We start from the raw sequence: 21,555 nt of genomic DNA, 5'->3' as shown, positions 1-21,555 counted from the left end.
GCCTTTTCTCTGCCCATCTCTATAACTGGCTCAAATCACTCTGTAGTTCCTCGCTGTCCTTTTGTGATCTGATTGCCCGACATAGCTTCGTGTCGTCTGCAAACTTGATGATTTCACTGGACTTTCCTTCTTCTAGGTCGTTGACAAAAATATTAAATAAGATGGGCCCAAGAACCGAGCCCTGGGGCACAACGCTAGTCACTTTCTCCCAGTCTGAGAGCTTCCCATTTATGCCCACCCTCTGCATTCTGTTTTCCAGCCATTTCCCTATCCACCTTAGTATGTCTCCCTCTATTCCGTGGCTTTGTAATTTCTTGAGAAGTCTTTCGTGTGGAACTTTGTTGAACGCTTTCTGGAATTGAGCTCCAACCCAACCAATGGGCTTTCTGCCCATTTCTCGCTCTCTAGAGCACAAAGTGAAAGCTAAGACAACCACTCCCACTTCCCCTTCATGTGCTGCACGGCGCAAAGGTTCTCTTTGGTTGTCCATCCTGCGCAAACCTGTCATGCGTTAGGGTTAAAAGAGCCAGAATACTCCATCCCAGTCAGTTTTGAGGCAAAACAAGGCAATTTGAAGCTTCTAGAGAATGTACCAAAAAAATAAAAATATATGGAAATCCAAGATGGCTGCTGAATAAGCGGAGGAAATCAGAAAGATTCCTTCCGGCATGCGTGCAAAAGGAAAAACTGAAGAGGGGCATCAGAGCCCTCTGGTGAAGGAGGGATTCAAAAGCTGGAGTGGATTCCTTCTGCATGCCTTGCGAGCACTGGGATATTACCCACTCATCTAGCATGACATACCTATTGCACTAGAACAGCCAATAGTAGCTCTCTGCTCTTGCAGTGGGAGGAGTCTATGTAATGTACAGACAGCTTTCCTATTGCTATGACATTGGAAGCCTGTTTCCTGAATTCCTACACTTTGAAAAATTCTGTGAACACAGGAATCCCTCTCCTTACACATAGAACTATTATGTCAAAATAAAGAATTACCGTATTTTCGCGGATATAACGCGCGCGTTATACGTGATTTTACGTACCGCGCATACCCCTCGCGCGTTATATGCCTGAGCGCGGTATACAAAAGTTTTTAAACATAGTTCCCACCCCGCCCGACGCCCGATTCACCCCCCCAGCAGGACCGCTCGCACCCCCACCCCGAACGACCGCTCGCACGCGCTCCCACCCGCACCCGCATCCACGATCGGAGCAAGAGGGAGCCCAAGCCCTCTTGCCCGGCCGACTCCCCGACGTCCGATACATCCCCCCCCCGGCAGGACCACTCGCACCCTCACCCCGAAGGACCGCCGACTCCCCAACAATATCGGGCCAGGAGGGAGCCCAAACCCTCCTGGCCACGGCGACCCCCTAACCCCACCCCGCACTACATTACGGGCAGGAGGGATCCCAGGCCCTCCTGCCCTCGACGCAAACCCCCTCCCCCCAACGACCGCCCCCCCCAAGAACCTCCGCCCGTCCCCCAGCCGACCCGCGACCCCCCTGGCCGACCCCCACGACACCCCCACCCGCCTTCCCCGTACTTTGTGTAGTTGGGCCAGAAGGGAGCCCAAACCCTCCTGGCCACGGCGACCCCCTAACCCCACCCCGCACTACATTACGGGCAGGAGGGATCCCAGGCCCTCCTGCCCTCGACGCAAACCCCCCTCCCTCCAACGACCGCCCCCCCCCAAGAACCTCCGACCGACCCGCGACCCCCCTGGCCGACCCCCCCACCCCCCTTCCCCGTACCTTTGGAAGTTGGCCGGACAGACGGGAGCCAAACCCGCCTGTCCGGCAGGCAGCCAACGAAGGAATGAGGCCGGATTGGCCCATCCGTCCTAAAGCTCCGCCTACTGGTGGGGCCTAAGGCGCGTGGGCCAATCAGAATAGGCCCTGGAGCCTTAGGTCCCACCTGGGGGCGCGGCCTGAGGCACATGGGCCAAACCCGACCATGTGTCTCAGGCCGCGCCCCCAGGTGGGACCTAAGGCTCCAGGGCCTATTCTGATTGGCCCACGCGCCTTAGGCCCCACCAGTAGGCGGAGCTTTAGGACGGATGGGCCAATCCGGCCTCATTCCTTCGTTGGCTGCCTGCCGGACAGGCGGGTTTGGCTCCCGTCTGTCCGGCCAACTTCCAAAGGTACGGGGAAGGGGGGTGGGGGGGTCGGCCAGGGGGGTCGCGGGTCGGTCGGAGGTTCTTGGGGGGGGGCGGTCGTTGGAGGGAGGGGGGTTTGCGTCGAGGGCAGGAGGGCCTGGGATCCCTCCTGCCCGTAATGTAGTGCGGGGTGGGGTTAGGGGGTCGCCGTGGCCAGGAGGGTTTGGGCTCCCTTCTGGCCCTAACTACACAAAGTACGGGGAAGGCGGGTGGGGGTGTCGTGGGGGTCGGCCAGGGGGGTCGCGGGTCGGCTGGGGGACGGGCGGAGGTTCTTGGGGGGGGGCGGTCGTTGGGGGGAGGGGGTTTGCGTCGAGGGCAGGAGGGCCTGGGATCCCTCCTGCCCGTAATGTAGTGCGGGGTGGGGTTAGGGGGTCGCCGTGGCCAGGAGGATTTGGGCTCCCTCCTGGCCCAATATTGTCGGGGAGTCGGCGGTCCTTCGGGGTGGGGGTGCGAGTGGTCCTGCCGAGGGGGGAGAAGAATCTGACGTCGAGGGGGGGCATCAGGCTTTCAGGATGGGGACAGGACTTCAAGGGGGGACAGGCAGACCTTCAAGGGGGGACAGGACTTCAAGGGGGACAGGCACGGAGAGGCGGGGCAGTGCACCGAAAGTCAGGGCGGGTGAACGGTGAGTCGGGGCAACCAGAGGAGAGTCGGGGCAGTGCACCGAAAGTCAGGGTGAGTCGGGGCAACCAGATGAGAGTCGGGGAGAGCGAAAGGAGAGTCGGGGTGGCCAGAGGAGAGTCGGGCAGCATGCGCGTTATATGCCTGAGCGCGGTATAGAAAAGTTTTTGTACATATCATCGTGATTTCTGCGCGCTATACCCCTGTGCGCGTTTTACAATGGTGCGCGTTATATCCGCGAAAATACGGTAGTTACTCCATGATTGTTTCTCTTATTGAATGGGTAAAACTGAAATATATTTTAAGGGAAAGAAACCTGTTAGAAAGAGAAAACCACTATGATTTTCAAAACTAACAACCAATTAAGGAAAAACTGGTTAGTGTTTATAAGTTACAAGAGATTATAACAATATCTACAGAAGCTAAAAGAAGATGGTAAGGAAGTCATAGGAGCAAAGATGAAAAACGAAAAAATAAAAGTCAATATAATAAAACAAGGGATGTAAAAATCACATCAGTTGTCAAAAAGCTTGCATAAAATCACATTCATAAAGTTTAATAGGTCCCTAAACATAAAATGCTATATATAATGTACAGAACTATATGCCCTTAAATCAACTGCAAATACTGAGCCAGATGGCTATACTGTAAGGGGCAAATTCTAAAAAGAGCGCCTAATTAGGCACCTATCTTAATTAGTAAATTTGCTTTAATTATGAGCTTTAACAAGCACCTAACAGTAAAGTAGGAAGGTTCAGGGGTGAAGAGTGATTTAGACGCTGCTAGACGTGACTATGTAATGAGCGCCTAAGAGTGATATGTGCCTATCTTTAGTAGACTATCTTTTTAGGTGCCAAAATAACCACTTTTTCAGCAGTTTCTTAAATTTCTTAGATATATCAATGACAGAAGGATGCACAAAACTGCACTGAGAGACAAGGTGAAGGGGAAAAATATGTAGAGGCTGATGAGGATAAAGCTTAACTGCTTAACAATTATTTCTGTTCTGTATTCACAGATGGAATGGAACCTCCATAATACAAATGCAAACAGTAGTAATGGAAATGAGACCTTGAACAATTTTCAGAAAACTATTTGTGAAAAATTTGCTAAACTAAGTGTAGATACAGTGATGGAGCCAGATAAGACGCATCCAAGGATTCACTGCTTCTAGAGTTGGGAGTGGTTCTGAAAGACAGGAAATAGGTGGATGAGGTCTCTTCAGAAATGTGGAAATTGAGGAAGAGGCTCAGAATTAACTTCAGTAGCGACTGAATTAATGGAAATATAGCTTTAAACAAGATAGTGAAATCTAATGGATTACTGGATTAAAAGCAACATGGTTTCTCTAGAACAGTGGTCTCAAACTCATACCCTTTGCAGGGCCACATTTTGGATTTATAGGTACTTGGAGGGCCTCAGAAAAAATAGTTAATGTCTTATTAAAGAAATGACAATTTTGCATGAGGTAAAACTCTTTATAGTTTATAAATCTTGATAAACATACCGAGGGCCTCAAAATAGTACCTGGTGGGCCACATGCGAGTTTGAGACCACTGCTCTAGAGGCAGGTCTTGTCAGACAAATCTCATTAATTTCTTTGACTACAGTGTTAGATTGTACACAGCACTAGATGTGGTGAATGTATTCTTACACCCCCCACCTTCATCCCATACCACAAGCAAAATTAAACATTTTTACCTGGATGGCTATCTGGCCATTTTGCAAATCCGCCAACAATGCGATCTTGAGTTGACATGATAAAGTTTCTATTTTTTTCTAAATCTGTATACTGAAATATGTTCAAAAGCTGAAAATAAAACAAGTCTAGTGAGTATGTAAACATGTAGTCTCTTCCTCTGTAAACCGCTCTGAACTGCTGTGGTATTGCGGTATACAAAATAAAGTTATTATTATAATTTGACAATAGCACAGCACATATCTTAATGCCTATCTGGAAAAGTTTTCCTGGTGCACACAAATCGCATATAAATACAAGAAGCCCAAAGTAGCACAAGAGATATCCTAATACACCTTTTTAAAGTGAAATGTATCCTATGTAAAAAAAGTAGACAGGCATGTAAAACAGGGAGGAACAGAAGAAAAATGACACTCTTAGGGATCAGAGAACAAAAAGAGAAGAACCAAGCCTTGAGATACTATGAAGAATAGCAAAAAGAGGCAATTGAGATATCACAACCAGCTAGGGGCGGAAGGGAAGGGGGAGACCGAGCGAGGGGCCCAGGGCTTCGATGCTGCTTTTACTCGGCCATGGTGAACAGGGGGGCTTGTTGGCGGCGGTCAGTTTGTGCCTGAGGATCCATGGCTCCTTCATTCTGGACGTAGAAGAGTATGTGATCCAGCCTGAGAGCCCAGTGCAGGACGAGAGGATCAGCAGCTGCTCGCAGCCTCATCTCATCCTGAAGAGGCTGAACCAGAGCGCTTGGGTGAAGAGCACTGAGGATCCTGGCACCAGACGGAGCGAACCCAGGGAAGGAGGTGCTGGGGCTGCACTACGTCGTGTTCTGTTCCAGAACAAAACACGCCGTAGTGCAGCCCCGCTTTAAACCTGCAGGTTAAAAACACGGGCTCGAAGGACAGCAAGAGCAGGGTTTTGCACAAGGGAGGTGTTTATTTCAGGGCTGTATGGCTGGGATTTCAGGGCAGGCAGATAGCAGGACAGTTGGAAAGGAGTCATCAGCAGTCGCTTCTTTTTTGATCGGCCAGCCCAGTTGGTGTTCCTTAATTTGTTTAGTGAATCACCGCCTTCCTACTTTTGTATGCCATTTCCCCTCATTTGCTTGCACAGATCGATCGGGGCGGATCGGGAGGAAGGTCAGTGAATCGGGTCGGGGTCGCAAAGTGGGTGGGACATGATCGGTAAGGTTAGTGAATCTAGGCCTAAAGTACTTAGGTTGAGGGTCTGAGCACTCCTACTGATATTAGGCTTTAAATATTTTGTTCTGGATCTAAAGTATAGTAAATATAAATGTATAAAATGATAAATTTACCACATATTATAATGTAATTTTTTTAAATTGAAATGGGAGTCAGAGTTTTAAATTTATTTTGTTTTTGATACATTAGAAAAATGTTTTGAACATTTGTGATTGAATTGACAATATAATTAATTTCCATATCAAATAGTATAAACCAATTAGCACATCAATAAATCATTGGATACCAACAGTAATGTTTTGAAATAGTTCTCAAACAAAGGTACACATTGTAAATGGAAATTACAAAAATAATAATAATTAAAAAAAAAAAAAAAAGATTGGAAAGGCTCAAAACTCAACACCATTTTGTCATCTATCAAAACCCAAAAGGACAGAGCTTTGCAGTAGATATTTCATCACTGTCTCAATACATTTGATTAACTTTTTTCAGTATTTTAAAAAATATAAACAAAAATCACCACATGAATTGCATTGACTTAACTAATTGCCAAATGTCTAAATAAATGAACTTTTATCTTGTAACATCCAAAATAATCAGGACTGTAAAGTCATCGAATTGAAATTGGAGTCAGTAAAAATGTACAAACTCCGACTCCCATTTCAAAATAAAAAAATTACATTATAATATGTGGTAAATTTATCATTTTATACATTTATATTTACTATACTTTAGATCCAGAACAAAATATTTAAAGCCTAATATCAGTAGGAGTCAGAGTTGCTCAGTTGAAAAATACGAATCAATGAAGTTGAAGATTTAGGGCTCCTTTTACTAAGCTGCAATAGTGTTTTCAGCGCACGCAGAATTTTAGCACGCGCTAAACCCGTGCTACGCGGCTAGAACTAATGCCAGCTCAATGCTGGCGTTAGGGTCTAGCGTGCGCTAAAACCACTATCGCAGCTTAGTAAAAGGAGCCCTTAGTGTATTAACTCCACAGCCCTGAAAACAATCATTACATCTTGTCGGGTGGGGAGGGTGGCAATTTTTGTACTCTTCCATGCAGTAGCATCTAAATACTTTATACTATAAAATTCAATAAAAACTGTAACCAGGCTGATGGTTTCATTGACAAGACAGCTTCCTTAAGGAGCAACCTATCACCCTAAACAAAAGGTTATGGCACCTCCTTACATTCACGTTAACCCTCTGTTCAAATCACTTCACTGGCTCCCTAAATGCCTACGCAAACATTTCACACTCCAATTACTAACCTACAAGTGTGTTCATTTCTCTCTCCTCTTGTCTCTCCTAATATGCCTCCCTAAGAACTCTGGCCTAGATTCTCAAAAAACCGCGTTAAAAAGCGCCGGTCTGCTATCGCAGCCATTCAGATAGCGAATTAAAAAAAAAAAAAAAAGAGTCTCATTTTCCAAAAAGCATTCATGTAAATCAGCTTAGTGGAGAGTAGTGAAGATTCACTAAATTTGCAAGTGGCCATTGCTGGTGATAGTGAGGGGCACATGCACAGAAAGAACACGAAAAAAAACAACAGCTGCCAAATAACTCCCCCCAGCAATGGAAGAGATGCTGATTCTCTCCTGCCACAAACCACCCATCTCCCAGCAGCGGGAGAGATGCTAATTCTCTCCTGCCACAAACAACTTCCCACCCATTCCCCAGCAGCGGGAGAGATGCCAATTCTCTCCTGCCACAAACAACTTCCCCCCCACCCACCCCCCAGCAGTGGGAGAGATGCCAATTCTCTCCCGTCGCAAACAATCCCCCCTCTGCACAGGAGAGATGCCCACTCTGTCACGCTGACATACAACACCCCCCTGCATCCGACGCCCTCCCCCTTTACCTCCATATAGATATCTGACCGGAGGGATGCTGATTCCCTCCAGCTAACTGGCCTGCCGCTTCAAAATGGGCATTCTCCTCCCCGGTGCATCCTGGAATGCACCGGGGAGGGGCCTGAGGCTCTGACTGGCCCCTCCTATGGAGCATTCAGGCCAATCAGAGCCTCAGGATGCACCGGGAATGGGAAGGCCCATTTTGAAGCAGCAGGCCAGCTGGCTGGAGAGAATCTGCATGGAGGTAAGGGGGGTGTTGTATGGCAGCGGGAGAGAGTGGGCATCTCTCCTGCTGCTGGGAGGGGGGGGGTCGTTTGGCAGCAGAAGAGAGTGGGCATCTCTCCCACTACTGGAGGGGATCATCACCGCCACATTTCTAGCAGTTCAGGGGGGACAGACGGCCCATTAGCCCACCAGGCTTGTGTGGTGGGGGGCTGTGGGAGATTGTTGGGGTGAGGTTTGCTGCTGGGGGAGGGGGGAGGTCGGAAGGAGGGATGGCCCACTAGGCTTGTGTAGTGGTGGCCTGTTAGAGGAGGGGGGAAGCTTGCTGTTGGGGGGGGGGATATGAGCACAGCTCTTGTATGTGTTGTGCACACACAACAGCTGCGCCCATTTAAAAAAAGCTAGTGGCAGGAGGGAGTGGGCATCCCTTCTGCCAATCTTCCACATGGGGTGGGGGTAGGCTTTTTTTGGGCTACAAGGAATTGGGGCTGGTGGCAGGTCCGAGTCGCTTTATTTTTCTGTCAATGCTTGAACCAATCAGCACTCAGGTACTGACAGGAAAGCACAGTTACTTACAGTAACAGGTGTTATCCAGGGACAGCAGACAGATATTCTCACGAATGGGTGACGTCACCAACAGAGCCCTGGTATGGACCACTTTAAAAATGCATCGCCACTTTAAGTCTTTAGAAAGTTCGCAATAGCCCGAACCACGCAAGCACGAGTGCCTTCCTGCCCGACGTAGGGCGCGCGGTCCCTCAGTTAAGATAAGCCAGCTAAGAAGCCAACCCGGGGAGGTGGGTGGGATGTGAGAATATCTGCCTGCTGTCCCTGGATAACAGCTGTTATGGTAAGTAACTGTGCTTTATCCCAGAACAAGCAGGGAGCATATTCTCACGAATGGGTGACCTCCAAGCTAACAGAGATTGGATGGTGGGAGTGTTGGCCTAAGAAAATAAATTTTGTAATACAGATTGGACGAAAGATTCCAGACAATAGTGAGAAGTGAATGTATGAACTGAGGACCCGGTGGCAGTTTTACAGATTTCCTCAATGGGCGTAGATCTAAAGAAAGCCACAGAAGCTGCCATAGCTCTAACTTTGTGGGCTGTGACACGACTCTCCAGTGCCAGTCCAGTCTGAGAATAGCAGAACGAAATGCAGGCAGCCAGCCAGTTGGAAATAGTTCTCTTGGATACAGGATGCCAAAAACTTGTTTGGATCAAAAGAGATGAAAAGTTGGGGAGATATTTGTTGTGGCTTTGTCCAGTCAATGAAGTAGGCCAAAGCCCGTTTACAGTCCAAAGTATGCAAAGCAGTTTCTCCAGCATGAGAATGAAGTTTAGGAAAAAAACAGTGGTAGAACAATTGACTGACTGAGATGAAATTCAGTGACAACTTTTGGAAGAAACTTTGGATGTGTACGCAGAACCACCTTGTCGTGATGAAAAACTGTGAAAGGTGGACCTGCTACTAATACTTATAACTCACTGACCCTCCTGGCAGAGGTGAGAGCAATAAGGAAGACCACTTTCCTGGTAAGAAACTTGAGATGAGCTGTGACCATTGGTTCAAATGGTGGTTTCATCAAACTGGAAAGAACCACATTAAGGTCCCAGCCGACAGGTGGAGGTTTGAGAGGCGGTTTAACATTGAAAAGACCCTTCATGAACCTGGAAATCAAAGGATGAGCAGTGAGAGGTTTTCCCTCGACTGGCATGTGAAAAGCAGTAATAGCACTGAGATGGACTCTAATAGATATAGATTTGAGTCCAGAGTCAGACAGATGAAGAAGATAATCCAACACCAATTCCACTGCCAAGGATGTTGGATCGTGATGATGATGAAGACACCAGGAAGAACATAAGAATTGCCGCTGCTGGGTCAGACCAATCGTCCATCATGCCCAGCAGTCCACTCACGCAGCAGCCCTCTAGTCAAAGACCAGAGCCCTGACTAAGACTAGCCTTACCAGTGTATGTCCTTGTTCAGCAGGAACTTGTTTAACTTTATCTTGAATCCCTGGAGGGTGTTTTCTCCTATAACAGACTCCAGAAGAGCGTTCCAGTTTTCTACCACTCTCTGGGTGAAGAAGAACTTCCTTATGTTTGTACGGAATCTATCCCCTTTCAACTTTAGAGAGTACCCTCTCATTTTCCCTACCTTGGAGAGGGTGAACAACCTGTCCTTATCTATTAAGTCTATCCCCTCCAGTACCTTGAATGTTTCGATCATGTCCCGAGAAAATCTAGTCCACTTTTGTTGGTAACATTGCTGAGTGGCTGGTTTCCTGGATGCATCAAGAATTTGACGAACAGGCTGAGAAATATGCAAGACAGATGAATTCAGCCCGAGAGAAACCAAGCTGTCAGGTGTAGAGATTGCAGGTTAGGATGTACAAGTGATTCCTGATTCTGAGTGAGTGAGCAGAGTAGAAAATATTGGAAGAGGCATGGGCTCCCTGGAGCTGAATTGAAGGAGAAGGGAGAACCAATGTTGTCTGGGCCACCGTGGAGCAATGAGAATCATGGTGGCTGCCTCCCTCTTGACCTTGAATAAGGTTAGCAACATGAGAGGAAGTGGAGGGAATGCATATAGAAACAGACTCGTCCAATCCAGGAGAAAGGCATCTGCTGCCAGACAGAGAGGAGAGTAAAGTCTGGTACAAAACTGGGGCAGCTTGTGATTGTGAGGAGCCACAAACAAGTCCACTTGAGGAGAGTCCCATTGAGCAAAGATGGACTGGAGAGTTGCAGAGTCGAGAGTCCATTTGTGAGGTTGAAGAATTCTGCTGAGGTTGTCCGATAGGGAATTCTTCTCCCCTTGAATTTAGACCACCTTCAAGAACAGATTGTGAGCTGTCACCCAAGTCCATATTTTTTGGGCTTCCTGACCCAACAGGAGAGAGCCCATGACTCCTTGCTTGTTTATGTAGTACATTGCTACTTGATTGTCTGTGCAAAGGAGGAGGACCTGAGGGCAAAGAAGATGATGAAAAGCCTTGAGGGCATAAAACATCGCTCCGAGTTTTAAGAAACTGATGTGAAATTTCCGCTCCCTGACGGTCCAAAACCCCTGAGTCTGCAGATCGTCCATATGAGCCCCCCAGGCATAAGGGGATGCATCTGTCGTGATGATCTTGTGATGAGGGGGTAAATGAAAAAGAAGACCTCTGGATAGATTTGAGGTCATCCACCATTGAAGCGACCGCAGAAGAGATGATGTCACAGATATATGTTGTGAGAGACAATCCGTTGCTTGAGACCACTGGGAAGCCAGAGTCCACTGAGGAGTGCAAAGATGTAGTCTTGCCAGTGGTGTGACATGGACCGTTGAAGCCATGTGGCCTAGAAGAACCATCATTTGTCTGGCAAAGATGGTTTGAAGAGGAAGCAATTGCTGACAGAGGCGGATGAGAGTCTGAAGTCGACCTGGAGAAAGAAACGCTCTCATGAAAGTGGTGTCTAGGATTGCACCAATGAATTGCAGATGTTGGGTCGGAATGAGATGTGATTTGAAGAAATTGACTTTGAATCCTAGAATATGGAGAAAAGATATGGTCTGAGATGTTGCTTGGACCACTTCCTGAGATGAGACAGCCTTGATCAACCAGTCGTCCAGATAAGGAAAGACTTGAAGGCCGTGTGATCGGAGAGAGGCGGCCACCACAATTAGGCACTTTATGAAGACTCTGGAAGAACATGCCAGGCCAAAGTGAAGTACCTTGTATTGGTAATGACAGCGACTGATTTGAAAACGGAGGTACTTCCTGGAAGCTGGATGACTCGGGATATGTGTGTAGGCTTCTTTGAGGTCTAGATAGCATAGCCAGTCATTCTGATTGAGGAGAGGATAAAGCAGGGCGAGTGACAACATCCTGAATTTCTCCTTGACTAGAAATTTGTTGAGAGCTCCGAGATCCAGGATGGGTCTCAGTCCCCCTGTCTTCTTGGGGACTAAGAAGTAACGGGAGTAGAATCCCTGGGTCTGCTGATCAAGGGGAACTTCCTTGATGGCATTCAGCAGAAGAAGGGATTGCACCTCCTGCAGAAGAAGGGAGGTCTGTGCAGGGACCAAAGCAGACTCTCTTGGAGGATTGTCTGGTGGAAGAGTCTGAAAATGGAGAGTGTAACCCTGATGAATGATGTTGAGGACCTATAGGTCCGATGTGATGAATTCCCAATGACTGATGAAAGCTGAAGACGACCTCCAATGGGCTGAGGCAAAGGTTGAGAAATGCTGAGATTGGCTATGCTCCTGAAAAACAGGTCAAAAAGGCTGTATAAATTTAGGTGGAACAGCCTACTGTTTTTGCTGGGGTTGACAGGGTTGCTGCTGTTGCTGCCTCTGCCTGCGAGGTTGAGACTGAGGTGGTGGCATAGGCTTTGCAGCAAAATAATGCTGATATGAAGACTGTTGTCTGAAAGGGCGAACAGGTGGAGGCTTTTTCTTGTTTTTAACCAAAGTATCCCACCTGGTTTTGTGAGCTGATAACTTTTGGATGGTTGTATCTAAGGAAGCTCCAAAAAGTTCATCGCCCAAACAAGAAGCATTAGCAAGACTATCTTGATGGTTAACATCAAGCACTGAGACTCTGAGCCAGGCTAGGCGTTGCATTGCCACTGACATAGCCACAGCACGAGATGTTAGCTCAAAAGTGTCATAGATAGAGCGTACCATGTATTTGTGCAGCTGTAACAAGTCAGAAATGTAATTTTGAAAAGCAGGTAATTTGCGATCAGGTAAGTACTTCTGAAAAGTGGCCACTTGGGTAACTAAAACCTTGAGATAGAAGGAGAAATGGAAAGCATAGTTACCAGACCGGTTGGCAAGCATGGCATTCAGATATTATCGTTTGCCAAAACGGTCCATTGCTTTACCCTCTCTGCCAGGAGGTACAGAAGCATAGACACTGGCTCCCGCAGATTTTTTAAGTGTGGACTCCACCAGGAGAGACTCATGGGGGAGCTGAGACTTGTCAAAGCCTGGAATGGGTACCACCCTATATAGCAAATCCAGCTTGCAAGGAGCCACAGGGATGGTCAAAGGAATTTCTAAGTTCTTGTAAAAGGTCTCACTCAAGATGTCATGAAGGGGAAGCCGAAGAAACTCCTTAGGTGGCTGCTCATAATCTAATGCATCCAAAAGTTGTTTAGATTTTTTTGAGTCAGCTTCAAGAGGTCTGCCATGTCTTTCAAAAATTTTGAAAAAGAAGACTTATCCATTTGTTGAGAAGGTTCTTGAGAAGATGGAAGTTTAGAGTCTTCATCTGAAGAGACATTCTCATCAGACAGAACAGGCTCTTCAGAATCACCCCAGAGGTCCGAGTCTCGAGTGGGTGGAATACGGTGTCGATGATTCCGTATGTTTCATCTTCCTCAAAGCTTTACTCGATTTGACCAACATCGTCTTGGGAGGTGTTTGAGAATTAGAACGGTGGCGAGCCATCTTCAGCATCGAGTGTTTAGCCAACTCAGATGGCACCAAGGAAGATTTTTGCAATGTCGATGCCGAGGCTGCACCTTTCGGTGCTGATATGGAAGACTCAGACTGGACTGGCACCGGAGGAGCCAGTGTCGCCATAACAGGGAGTAAGAGCTGTAACTGCTCCCTTAACTCCTCTCTCAGCAGTTGTTGAATTTGCTGCCTGAGGTTGGGCACCAGTATCGCTGGCTTTTTTGCCAGTACCGTTGGTGCCGATCTGTGCTCTAGCGATGAGGAAGCCGATGTCGAGGCACTCACCGATATAGGAGCCGATCGTTTCTTGGGTCTCCTTGAGTCCTGCAAGACTTGGCTCACTGCTGAAGTGACCTGGGAGCCAGAAGTGGTGGGGGAAGGCTTCTTAGCCGGCTTATCCACTACATGCGACACCGAAGATGAATCCGTCGGCGTCGGGTGTTGCGATGTCGACTTCAGTGTGGACCCTGATGTCGCCGCTAGTGTCGAATCACCCTCCATAGTGGAACCGAAGAGGAGACGCTGTTGAATCAGATGATTTTTAGGGTCCTCTTCTGAAGTGAGGAACGACGAGTACACGATTCAGCCCTATGCTCCGGCCCCAAACATTGGAGGCACCAGCGATGTGGATCTGTGATGGAAATAGGGCGAGCACACCGTCTGCACTTCTTAAAACCCATCTGAGGACGGGATATGAAGAGGAAAATGGCCTTGGCAAAATCAAAGTCGAGGCACAAGAAGGGAAACAGGCCCCACCGGGCTGAACTCAAAAACGAAAAAGTAAAAAAAAAAAAAAAACAAATTTTTTTTAAAACTATAAAAAAAGAAAGAAAACAAAAACTGACTAAAAAGTCAAAAAATAAGCTGCTTGAGCGGGAAGACAGTGAAAAAATATCAACAGCCATTGATGAAGCAACTTCTTAGCTCCGCGGAAACTATGAAACTGAGGGACTGCGCGCCCTACATCGAGTGGGAAGGCACTCACACATGCTCAATTCAGGCTATCGTGAACTTTTTAAAGACTTAAAGTGGCGATGCACTTTTAAAGTGGTCCATACTGGGGCTCCGTCGATAACATCACCCATTCGTGAGTATATGCTGCCTGCTTGTCCTGGGATAAAGTAAGGCTACAACAGCTCAGACCCTGCCAGTAAATATTGGTCCCTATTCCTTGTAAGTGAAGGAGCATTCCTTTTTAAAAATTGCCCAGAGAGGTCATTGTAATATTAATGACCTCATTCAGTCTGCATCAAGGGACTTGATGCTGTTGAGACCTACGACACTGCTCATTAATGAAGAGGAGACATCATGACCATATAACATCAAGCGGTATAGAAGGTGTTATAGGCGTTGAAGTGTGAATGCCTGAAAAGGCAATGCGTTTTAGCAATGACAACATGTATCACCCATGAAGCCATGCATCAAATGGACTCAATGCTCAATTGGCAAGGCATTTTCCACTGCGATGCATCTGCATCAACATTGTAGAAACATTGGTTACAGAAAGGCATGCATCAACCGGAGTTGATGCTAATATGTCACCGATATAAGTAGATGGAGGTATTGATGTCTATCCGTTCCAGCAAGTCCCAGTTGTTGAAGTCCGACCCCAGACCTATTTCAATAAAGAAATAAAAGAAGAAGGCATTCTCTCCCGGAGCACCTCTCACCTCTCCTTCCATGGTGCTGGGAGATAGCTGACATATTCCACCTGCACCTTCTTCCTGAGTCTCCCGTGCTGGTGTCCCTCCTTCACTGGAGCACAGCCCTTCCTCTTCGGGCAGCTGAACTCCTGTGTCTCCCTGCATCTGAGTACTTCCGGGTTGGGGAGGGACCGACCTCTGCTCCGGGCTCAGTCCAAATTTTCCTTTTCCTTTTCCAGATTATTTATTTTTGAAAAGAAAACAGCAGCAACTAGAAATAGTTGAAAAAGTTTATAAAAAATAGAGACGGGAAGGCAACTCGACGGAGAAACAAGAGATATATGTCGTCTTCACTCTGCAGAAAATGAAAACTAATGACCTTACAAGCTGGCGTCTGACAAGAAGGCACTCGTGGACAGTCTAAAAGCTTGTTAAAGCTTAAAGTGATTCTACACTTTTCACTCTCCATACCAGGGCTCCGTGAATGATGTCGCCCACATGTGAGAATATGATGTCTGCTTGTCTAAGGATAAGCCCATGTCTGCCCCTCTATTTCTAATACTTACTATCTGACAGGTGATAGGAAAACAATACCGGTGAGTGTTCAACTTTCAAGTTCTCACATAATCTTACCTTAAGAGTTGCTCCCACCCAAAAAGAGTAGCATGTGTCTACAGGTTTATTAGGTCGTCCATGAAAGCCATTTTGTTGCCTCATTATGCACCATCTTCTTATTCTGTTCAATTCTTTTTCTGAAAAGGCTTCCTCCAGTTTACCCATCAGACATAGTGATGAAATTCCACAGAATGTGGAACCACCTAATAAAAGAGAACATACCTGCCTAGAATTAAGTGTGCAAAAATTTCCTAAAATTGCCAAAGAGTCAGTTGTCTTGCTAAACAACTATTAATGCATATACATTAATGTTCCGGTTTTAAGAAGAAACTCACCATGTGACTCTAGTCCAGCTCCTTGGGCCAATCCATTGTCATAAGACTGAAAAACAAAAACATTTTTGAAAAAACAATTCATCCATTTTTAAATGGGTGCTTCAAAGCAGTACTTAAAGCTTAGCCAACTCAAAAGTTTGTGATACTGAAACTCTTCAAGAGTACTCATTACTCAAGTATTACATATTACAGCAGAAAGAAGAATACAAATTTACACTACAAGTTATTTTCTCAGCAGCTTTGAGGGGGAGGGTTAGTTTTCTTCAAAATAAATCTACCTTTTACACACCCCAAGAGTCAGAATGGGAGACTCAATGTCTGAGGCTCACAGAAACCCTCAGTATTTCTAGGGAATAAAAGGGGGTGAATATGGGTGGTCTCCTTGGCATAGGCCTACCCTACATCACAGAAAAAATAAAAATATTTTCTTGATTTAACATAGAAACATGACGGCAGATAAAGGCCAAATGGCCCATCTAGTCTACCCATCCGCAGTAACCAATATCTCTGAGAGATCCCACGTGCCTAACCCAGGCCCTCTTGAATTCAGACACAGTCTCTGTTTCCACTTACCCTGGTAAGCTCTTTTCCAGTAGGTAGGTGAGACATTCTAGACAAGTGGGTTGTGTCCCCATGGCCATGTGCCATCTACAGAAGGAATCCACTCTGGATTTTTTCTCTATGCCTCTGTTGTACTTCACTGGGCTCCTTAACTCTACCTACAGTTAGTACCCAAGCACCGAGAGAAACCAAAATAAACGTAAAGTAGAGACGCCTATGGCAATCAAGCATAGAAGCAACCATTCTGCTCAAGAAGGAACAGTAGAACATCAACTGCAAACAGCCAACAAAGTCGCTTAGAAACTGCTCTCACAGGAAAAAGTAACAAATATACAGTATGCTTCCCAGCCCCCAAGGGCTGACAGGCATCCAAGAAACAACTTGGAGAAGCAGAAAGAGACAGACAGTAGGTAGGCACAGGAAGGACAGGGCGGGAGTCTAGAATGTTTCACCTATCTACTGGAAAAGAGTTTACCAGGGTAAGTACATAACCTTTTTTCCAGTGCAATAGGTGAGACATTCTAGACAAGTGGGATGTACAAAATCAGCCCCCCAAAAGCTAGCGTAGGCTTGCTGCGCTGCCCAATAAGACCGACGACCTAAAGGCTGAGTCCTGTCTCGCCACCACAATCCACTCTGTAAAACTTGGCAAACATGTATAGAGAGGACCACATTGCCGCCCTGCAGATCTCCTCAGGGGAGTGAGCTCTAGCTTTGGCCCACGAAGAAGCCACACTCCTGGTAGAATGATGGAACATGGGAGACTGTTTCCCAGAAAGAATATAGGCAGACGAAATGGCCCTATAGATCCAACTGAAAATCGGGATCTTGGAAGCAGGAGCACCCCACTTAACAGAATGAGTCAGCACAAACAGATGGTCAGAGAGACAAAAGTTGTTAGTGAGCTCCAGTTAGCAAAGAAGCACCCTGCACACATCAAGTTTCTTCAAAAGGCACTCTTGTGTCCTGGAACCAGTAAGCAGAAAAACAGGCATATGCACTTCCTGAGTAACATGGAATGCTGCTATTATTTGGGTTTTTGCCAGGTACTTGTGACTTGGATCGGCCTCCGCGAAGACGGGATACCGGGCTAGATGGACCATTGGTCTGACCCAGTAAGGCTATTCTTATGTTTTTTTTAGTCTTCGTTTATTTATTGAAAAAATTTACATAATTATAACAATCAGAGCATATACTTTGCAAAAAAGCGATTACATATGTCAACAGGTAACAATACAATGTATATAATATATAGAACATCAGTAAAATAAAACTGATGAGTAATAAGCGAGAAATAATACATAAAAATAAAATAATCCTCAATACACATGATAAAATAAATAAATAAATTATTACATTACATTAGTGATTTCTATTCTGCAAATACCTTGCGGTTCAAGGCGGATTACATAAAAGTTTTCAGAGATTACATAAAAAGTTTACATAAAAATTTACAGGAATAGCATAAGATGTCATAAGAGTTACATAAGAATTACCAGAGTTGTCGTTATCTTAAGGTGATAAATGTTGGGTAATAAGAATTACCAAAGAGTTGTCGAGATCTTAAGGTGGTAAGTGATGGGTAAATAGAGGCATTTTAGCATTAGTTGGCCCACAATATAAGATTACGTATGACACCTCATGTAGAGGGATTTAAAGAATTCAAATAAGCCTTTAAGGTACACCATTTTCTGTTAAATTTATGTTAAGAATTAGTTTTCTTAACATAATAGTATTCATATCTATAAGTTAGACAAGTCAGATTCCACCAACCATCATAAGATAGATTTTTAAGAGTCTTCCAGGAAGAACATATTATCTTTAAAGCAAGTGATGATATAAGAGTATCAAACAGAAGGCAGTCTGATCCAGAAATATATTTTGTGAGACAAACTCTTTAAAAAGAGAACATCATATGTACTCATATGTACAAGGTACAGAGATGGAGAATATGCGAGACATAGTAGACCATACTTTGGACCAAAATGCTGGAGAGAAAGAACAATCATAAATAATATGTTTAAGATCTCCAAGAGACTGCGAACAAGACCAACATAACTTTGAATAAGCATGATCAATTAAATGAGATCGAACTGGCATCCACAGGGCCCTGTGAGCAAAAAAAAAAAAAAAAAAAGGGATTGCACTTTATTTTATTTTATTTATTCAATTTTCGATACCGTTCTCCCAGGAGAGCTTGAAGCGGACTTGGAAGAATGGAAAACAAGAGTACCAAAAGACATTCTAGTCCTTGTCCACTAGGGAAACATTTAAATCAGAATCCCACATTTTCTGAAGTCCGGACAAGCTAGGGAAATGTAAATTCTTAAGAATTTTATACAAAGTGGAGGCTGCTTGTCCAGCAGAGGAAATGGAGAAACAAAGTGGAATTATGTCGGGGGTGTTGGTTAATTAACTAAACAGCACAATAGTTAAAGTGAAGGACTTCTGTGAGAGTTTTAACCCAGACTTCAAACCAAAAGGGTAGACAGTACTCCCCCGATATTCGCGGGGGTTCCATTCCAGGAACCCCCACGAATGTTGAAAAATCACGAATACGGTTTTTAGGCAGGGGAGACAGGAGAGGGCAGCCGGAGCACCGGAAAGTGAAGGAAATCATTTGTTGTATGCTCCAACCACCTCTTCCTGTACTAAAGTTGGGCCTCACCAATCAGAGGAACATGAGGAACAGTAAAAGGAGTGCAGTGTTCATTAAAAGGTAGTATTTCCGTTTTGTCCCAATTAATTTTATATCCTTCTCTCAACCATCAGTGTACTCCCTCAGAGAGACATACTCATACTTTCCAGAGAAAACAGAGGAGTACAAAGATCCCTTAAGAGGGGAAAGATGTCAAGTCCACAATAGTCAATCATTCCTCACATCTTCATCAGACATTTCCTATAGCAAATCAAATAGGCAAGATTGACAAACATTTGCTTGGGATACTACATTAATTCTAAGTCTCTTCCTCTGAGCGTTTTAGTAAGAATCCTCAAGTTGTTTTAAGTGTTTTACACAGTAAATCCTCCAAGGAAGACTGCAAAACAAGATTGCTGGGTTCAGTTTACATGTTAATTTAACAGGCTGTTCTCCTTTAGCCTAAACAGTTTGCTTTTTACAACAGATCAGCAGTCCTCACACATGATCAAGATCAAAGTATCCATGGGATCATTAGAAAGGTAGTTTATTTGCAAATATCTATGCACTAGACCGAAGTTTAACTTACAAAAACTATCACTATGTTTGCATGCTAAGTCTGGAAAGTTTACATACACAACTTTCATTGACATTCATTGCTATAAATAGGCCTGATTAACTTGCAAATAGTGACATAAGATGTGGCCAAAGAAAACCACATCTTTGTATCACAGTAAAGAATGCAGGCCTTTTTCCCAGTAATTACTGGCAGCATCCTGACAAAGTAACATTGTACTAATGTGATAAGTGCATAAGAGGTTTAAGCAAGCATGAGTTAGTCCAAAATAGACAATTACTTGGCTACATGATACTCAGTGGTAAATCATCCTATTGGCAGGACCCCTTCCTTTGCCACATATGACAGACCCAGTAAAAGACTGCATTGGGATGAAAGGGAGGGCTACCCCTCCCCCCCTCCCCACACCTTTTTATTGATAAGTGAACACAGTGCTACATAATGCTAACGAGACAACATGAATGAACACAGACATAAATGAACAATAGGTAAAAGTAAGTTTCATGTCAAAAGAACTTACAAAGAACTTGGTGATGTAGGACAGTGTTTTTCAACACACGGTATAGTTGCTTGTTGGGGGTACATGGCACTGACCGCTGCCGAGGATATTGCCTGCCCACCTGCTGAAGCCTCACCCGGAATCCCTCCATCCTGCTCTCCACTCTCCCGTCAAAACAACCGCTGAGGATCCCTCCTTCCCATCTATCCACCTCTACCGAAGCAGACCCAGAGGGCTTCCTTCCGTTGTCAGAGCTGACATCAGAGGAAAGCCTTCCGGGTCAGGGGGGGGGGGGGTCCCAGTTACCTCCTTCTGCCTTCAATGGCTCTCACTGCAGGGACGCGCAGGCAGCGGTTCATAGGCTGAACCAGAAACCTTCTCTCCAATGTCAGAGGGAAGGCTTGTGGGTCAGCAAAGTGCGTATGAATTGCTGCTTCCGCGTCCCTGCAACGAGAGCCGCTGAAGGCAGAAGGAGCGAGGGCGGCTCGAGCAAGTAAGGGAGAGAGGGGATATGATCAGGGAGAAAGGAGGGGACAGGAAGGAGCATGATTTTGGGACATGGAAGGCTAGAAGGCAGGGAAGGGGGGGCACAAACTCAGGACATAACTTGGGACATAGGAGGGAGGGAATAGAAAGGGAGAATTGTTGGGCATAAGTGTGTGAGTGATAGGAAAAGAGATGGTGCATATGGGAAAAGGAAAAGAGAGGAAAATTGGGCATAGAGAGAGAGAAGCGAGGTAGAGATGCATTGGGAATAGAAGGATGAGAGGGAGAAATGTTGGATATGGTGGTGGGAGAAGGAACAGAGGGACAGATTGAAGGGGATGCAAGCAGGAGGAATGTTGGACATAGTGATGGAGGGAGAGATGTATGAGGAACAGCTGGGTAAGTTGCAGCTATACTCACTCGAGGAACGCAGAGAGAGGGGAGACATGATTGAGACGTTCAAATATGTCACGGGCCGTATCGAGGTAGAAGAAGATATCTTTTTTCTTAAAGGACCCACGGCTACAAGAGGGCATCCGTTGAAAATCAGGGGTGGGAAATTTCATAGCGACACCAGGAAGTATAGAAACATAGAACATGACGTCATAAAAGGGCCACGGCCCATCTAGTCTGCCCACACTAATGGCCCACCCCCTAACTACCTCCATGAAAAGATCCCACATGCCAATCCCATCTTTTCTTAAAATCTGGCATACTGCTGGCCTCAATTACCTGTTGTGGAAGATTATTCCAACGATCAACCACCCTTTCGGTGAAGAAATATTTTCTGGTGTCGCCATGAAATTTCCCACCCCTGATTTTCAACGGATGCCCTCTTGTTGCCATGGGTCCTTTAAGGAAAAAGAGATCCTCTTCCACCTCGATACGGCCTGTGACATATTTGAACGTCTCGATCATGTCTCCACTCTCTCTGCGTTCCTCGAGTGAGTACAGCTGCAACTTACCCAGTCGTTCCTCATACGGGAGATCCTTG

General features: G+C 45.8%; 1 protein-coding gene across 3 annotated transcripts in view; it reads right to left on the bottom strand.

The window, feature by feature from the left end:
• Positions 1-21,555, bottom strand: part of PGGT1B (protein geranylgeranyltransferase type I subunit beta) — an 85,197-nt gene that overhangs the window by 5,359 nt on the left and 58,283 nt on the right. For all 3 annotated transcript variants that reach the window (XM_033929082.1, XM_033929080.1, XM_033929081.1), the window contains exons 6-8: positions 15,801-15,846; positions 15,484-15,668; positions 4,476-4,584 (exon numbers count right to left, since the gene is read on the bottom strand). In XM_033929082.1, the coding sequence (XP_033784973.1) occupies positions 4,476-4,584; positions 15,484-15,668; positions 15,801-15,846 (340 nt within the window). The remainder of the gene's footprint in view (positions 1-4,475; positions 4,585-15,483; positions 15,669-15,800; positions 15,847-21,555) is intronic.

Source organism: Geotrypetes seraphini, chromosome 1, assembly GCF_902459505.1.
Source record: "Geotrypetes seraphini chromosome 1, aGeoSer1.1, whole genome shotgun sequence".
In the NCBI taxonomy this organism is placed as follows: Eukaryota; Metazoa; Chordata; class Amphibia; order Gymnophiona; family Dermophiidae; genus Geotrypetes; species Geotrypetes seraphini.
The sequence above is the reverse complement of the archived record's forward strand: the minus strand, read 5'-3'. Positions and strand labels throughout refer to the sequence as shown.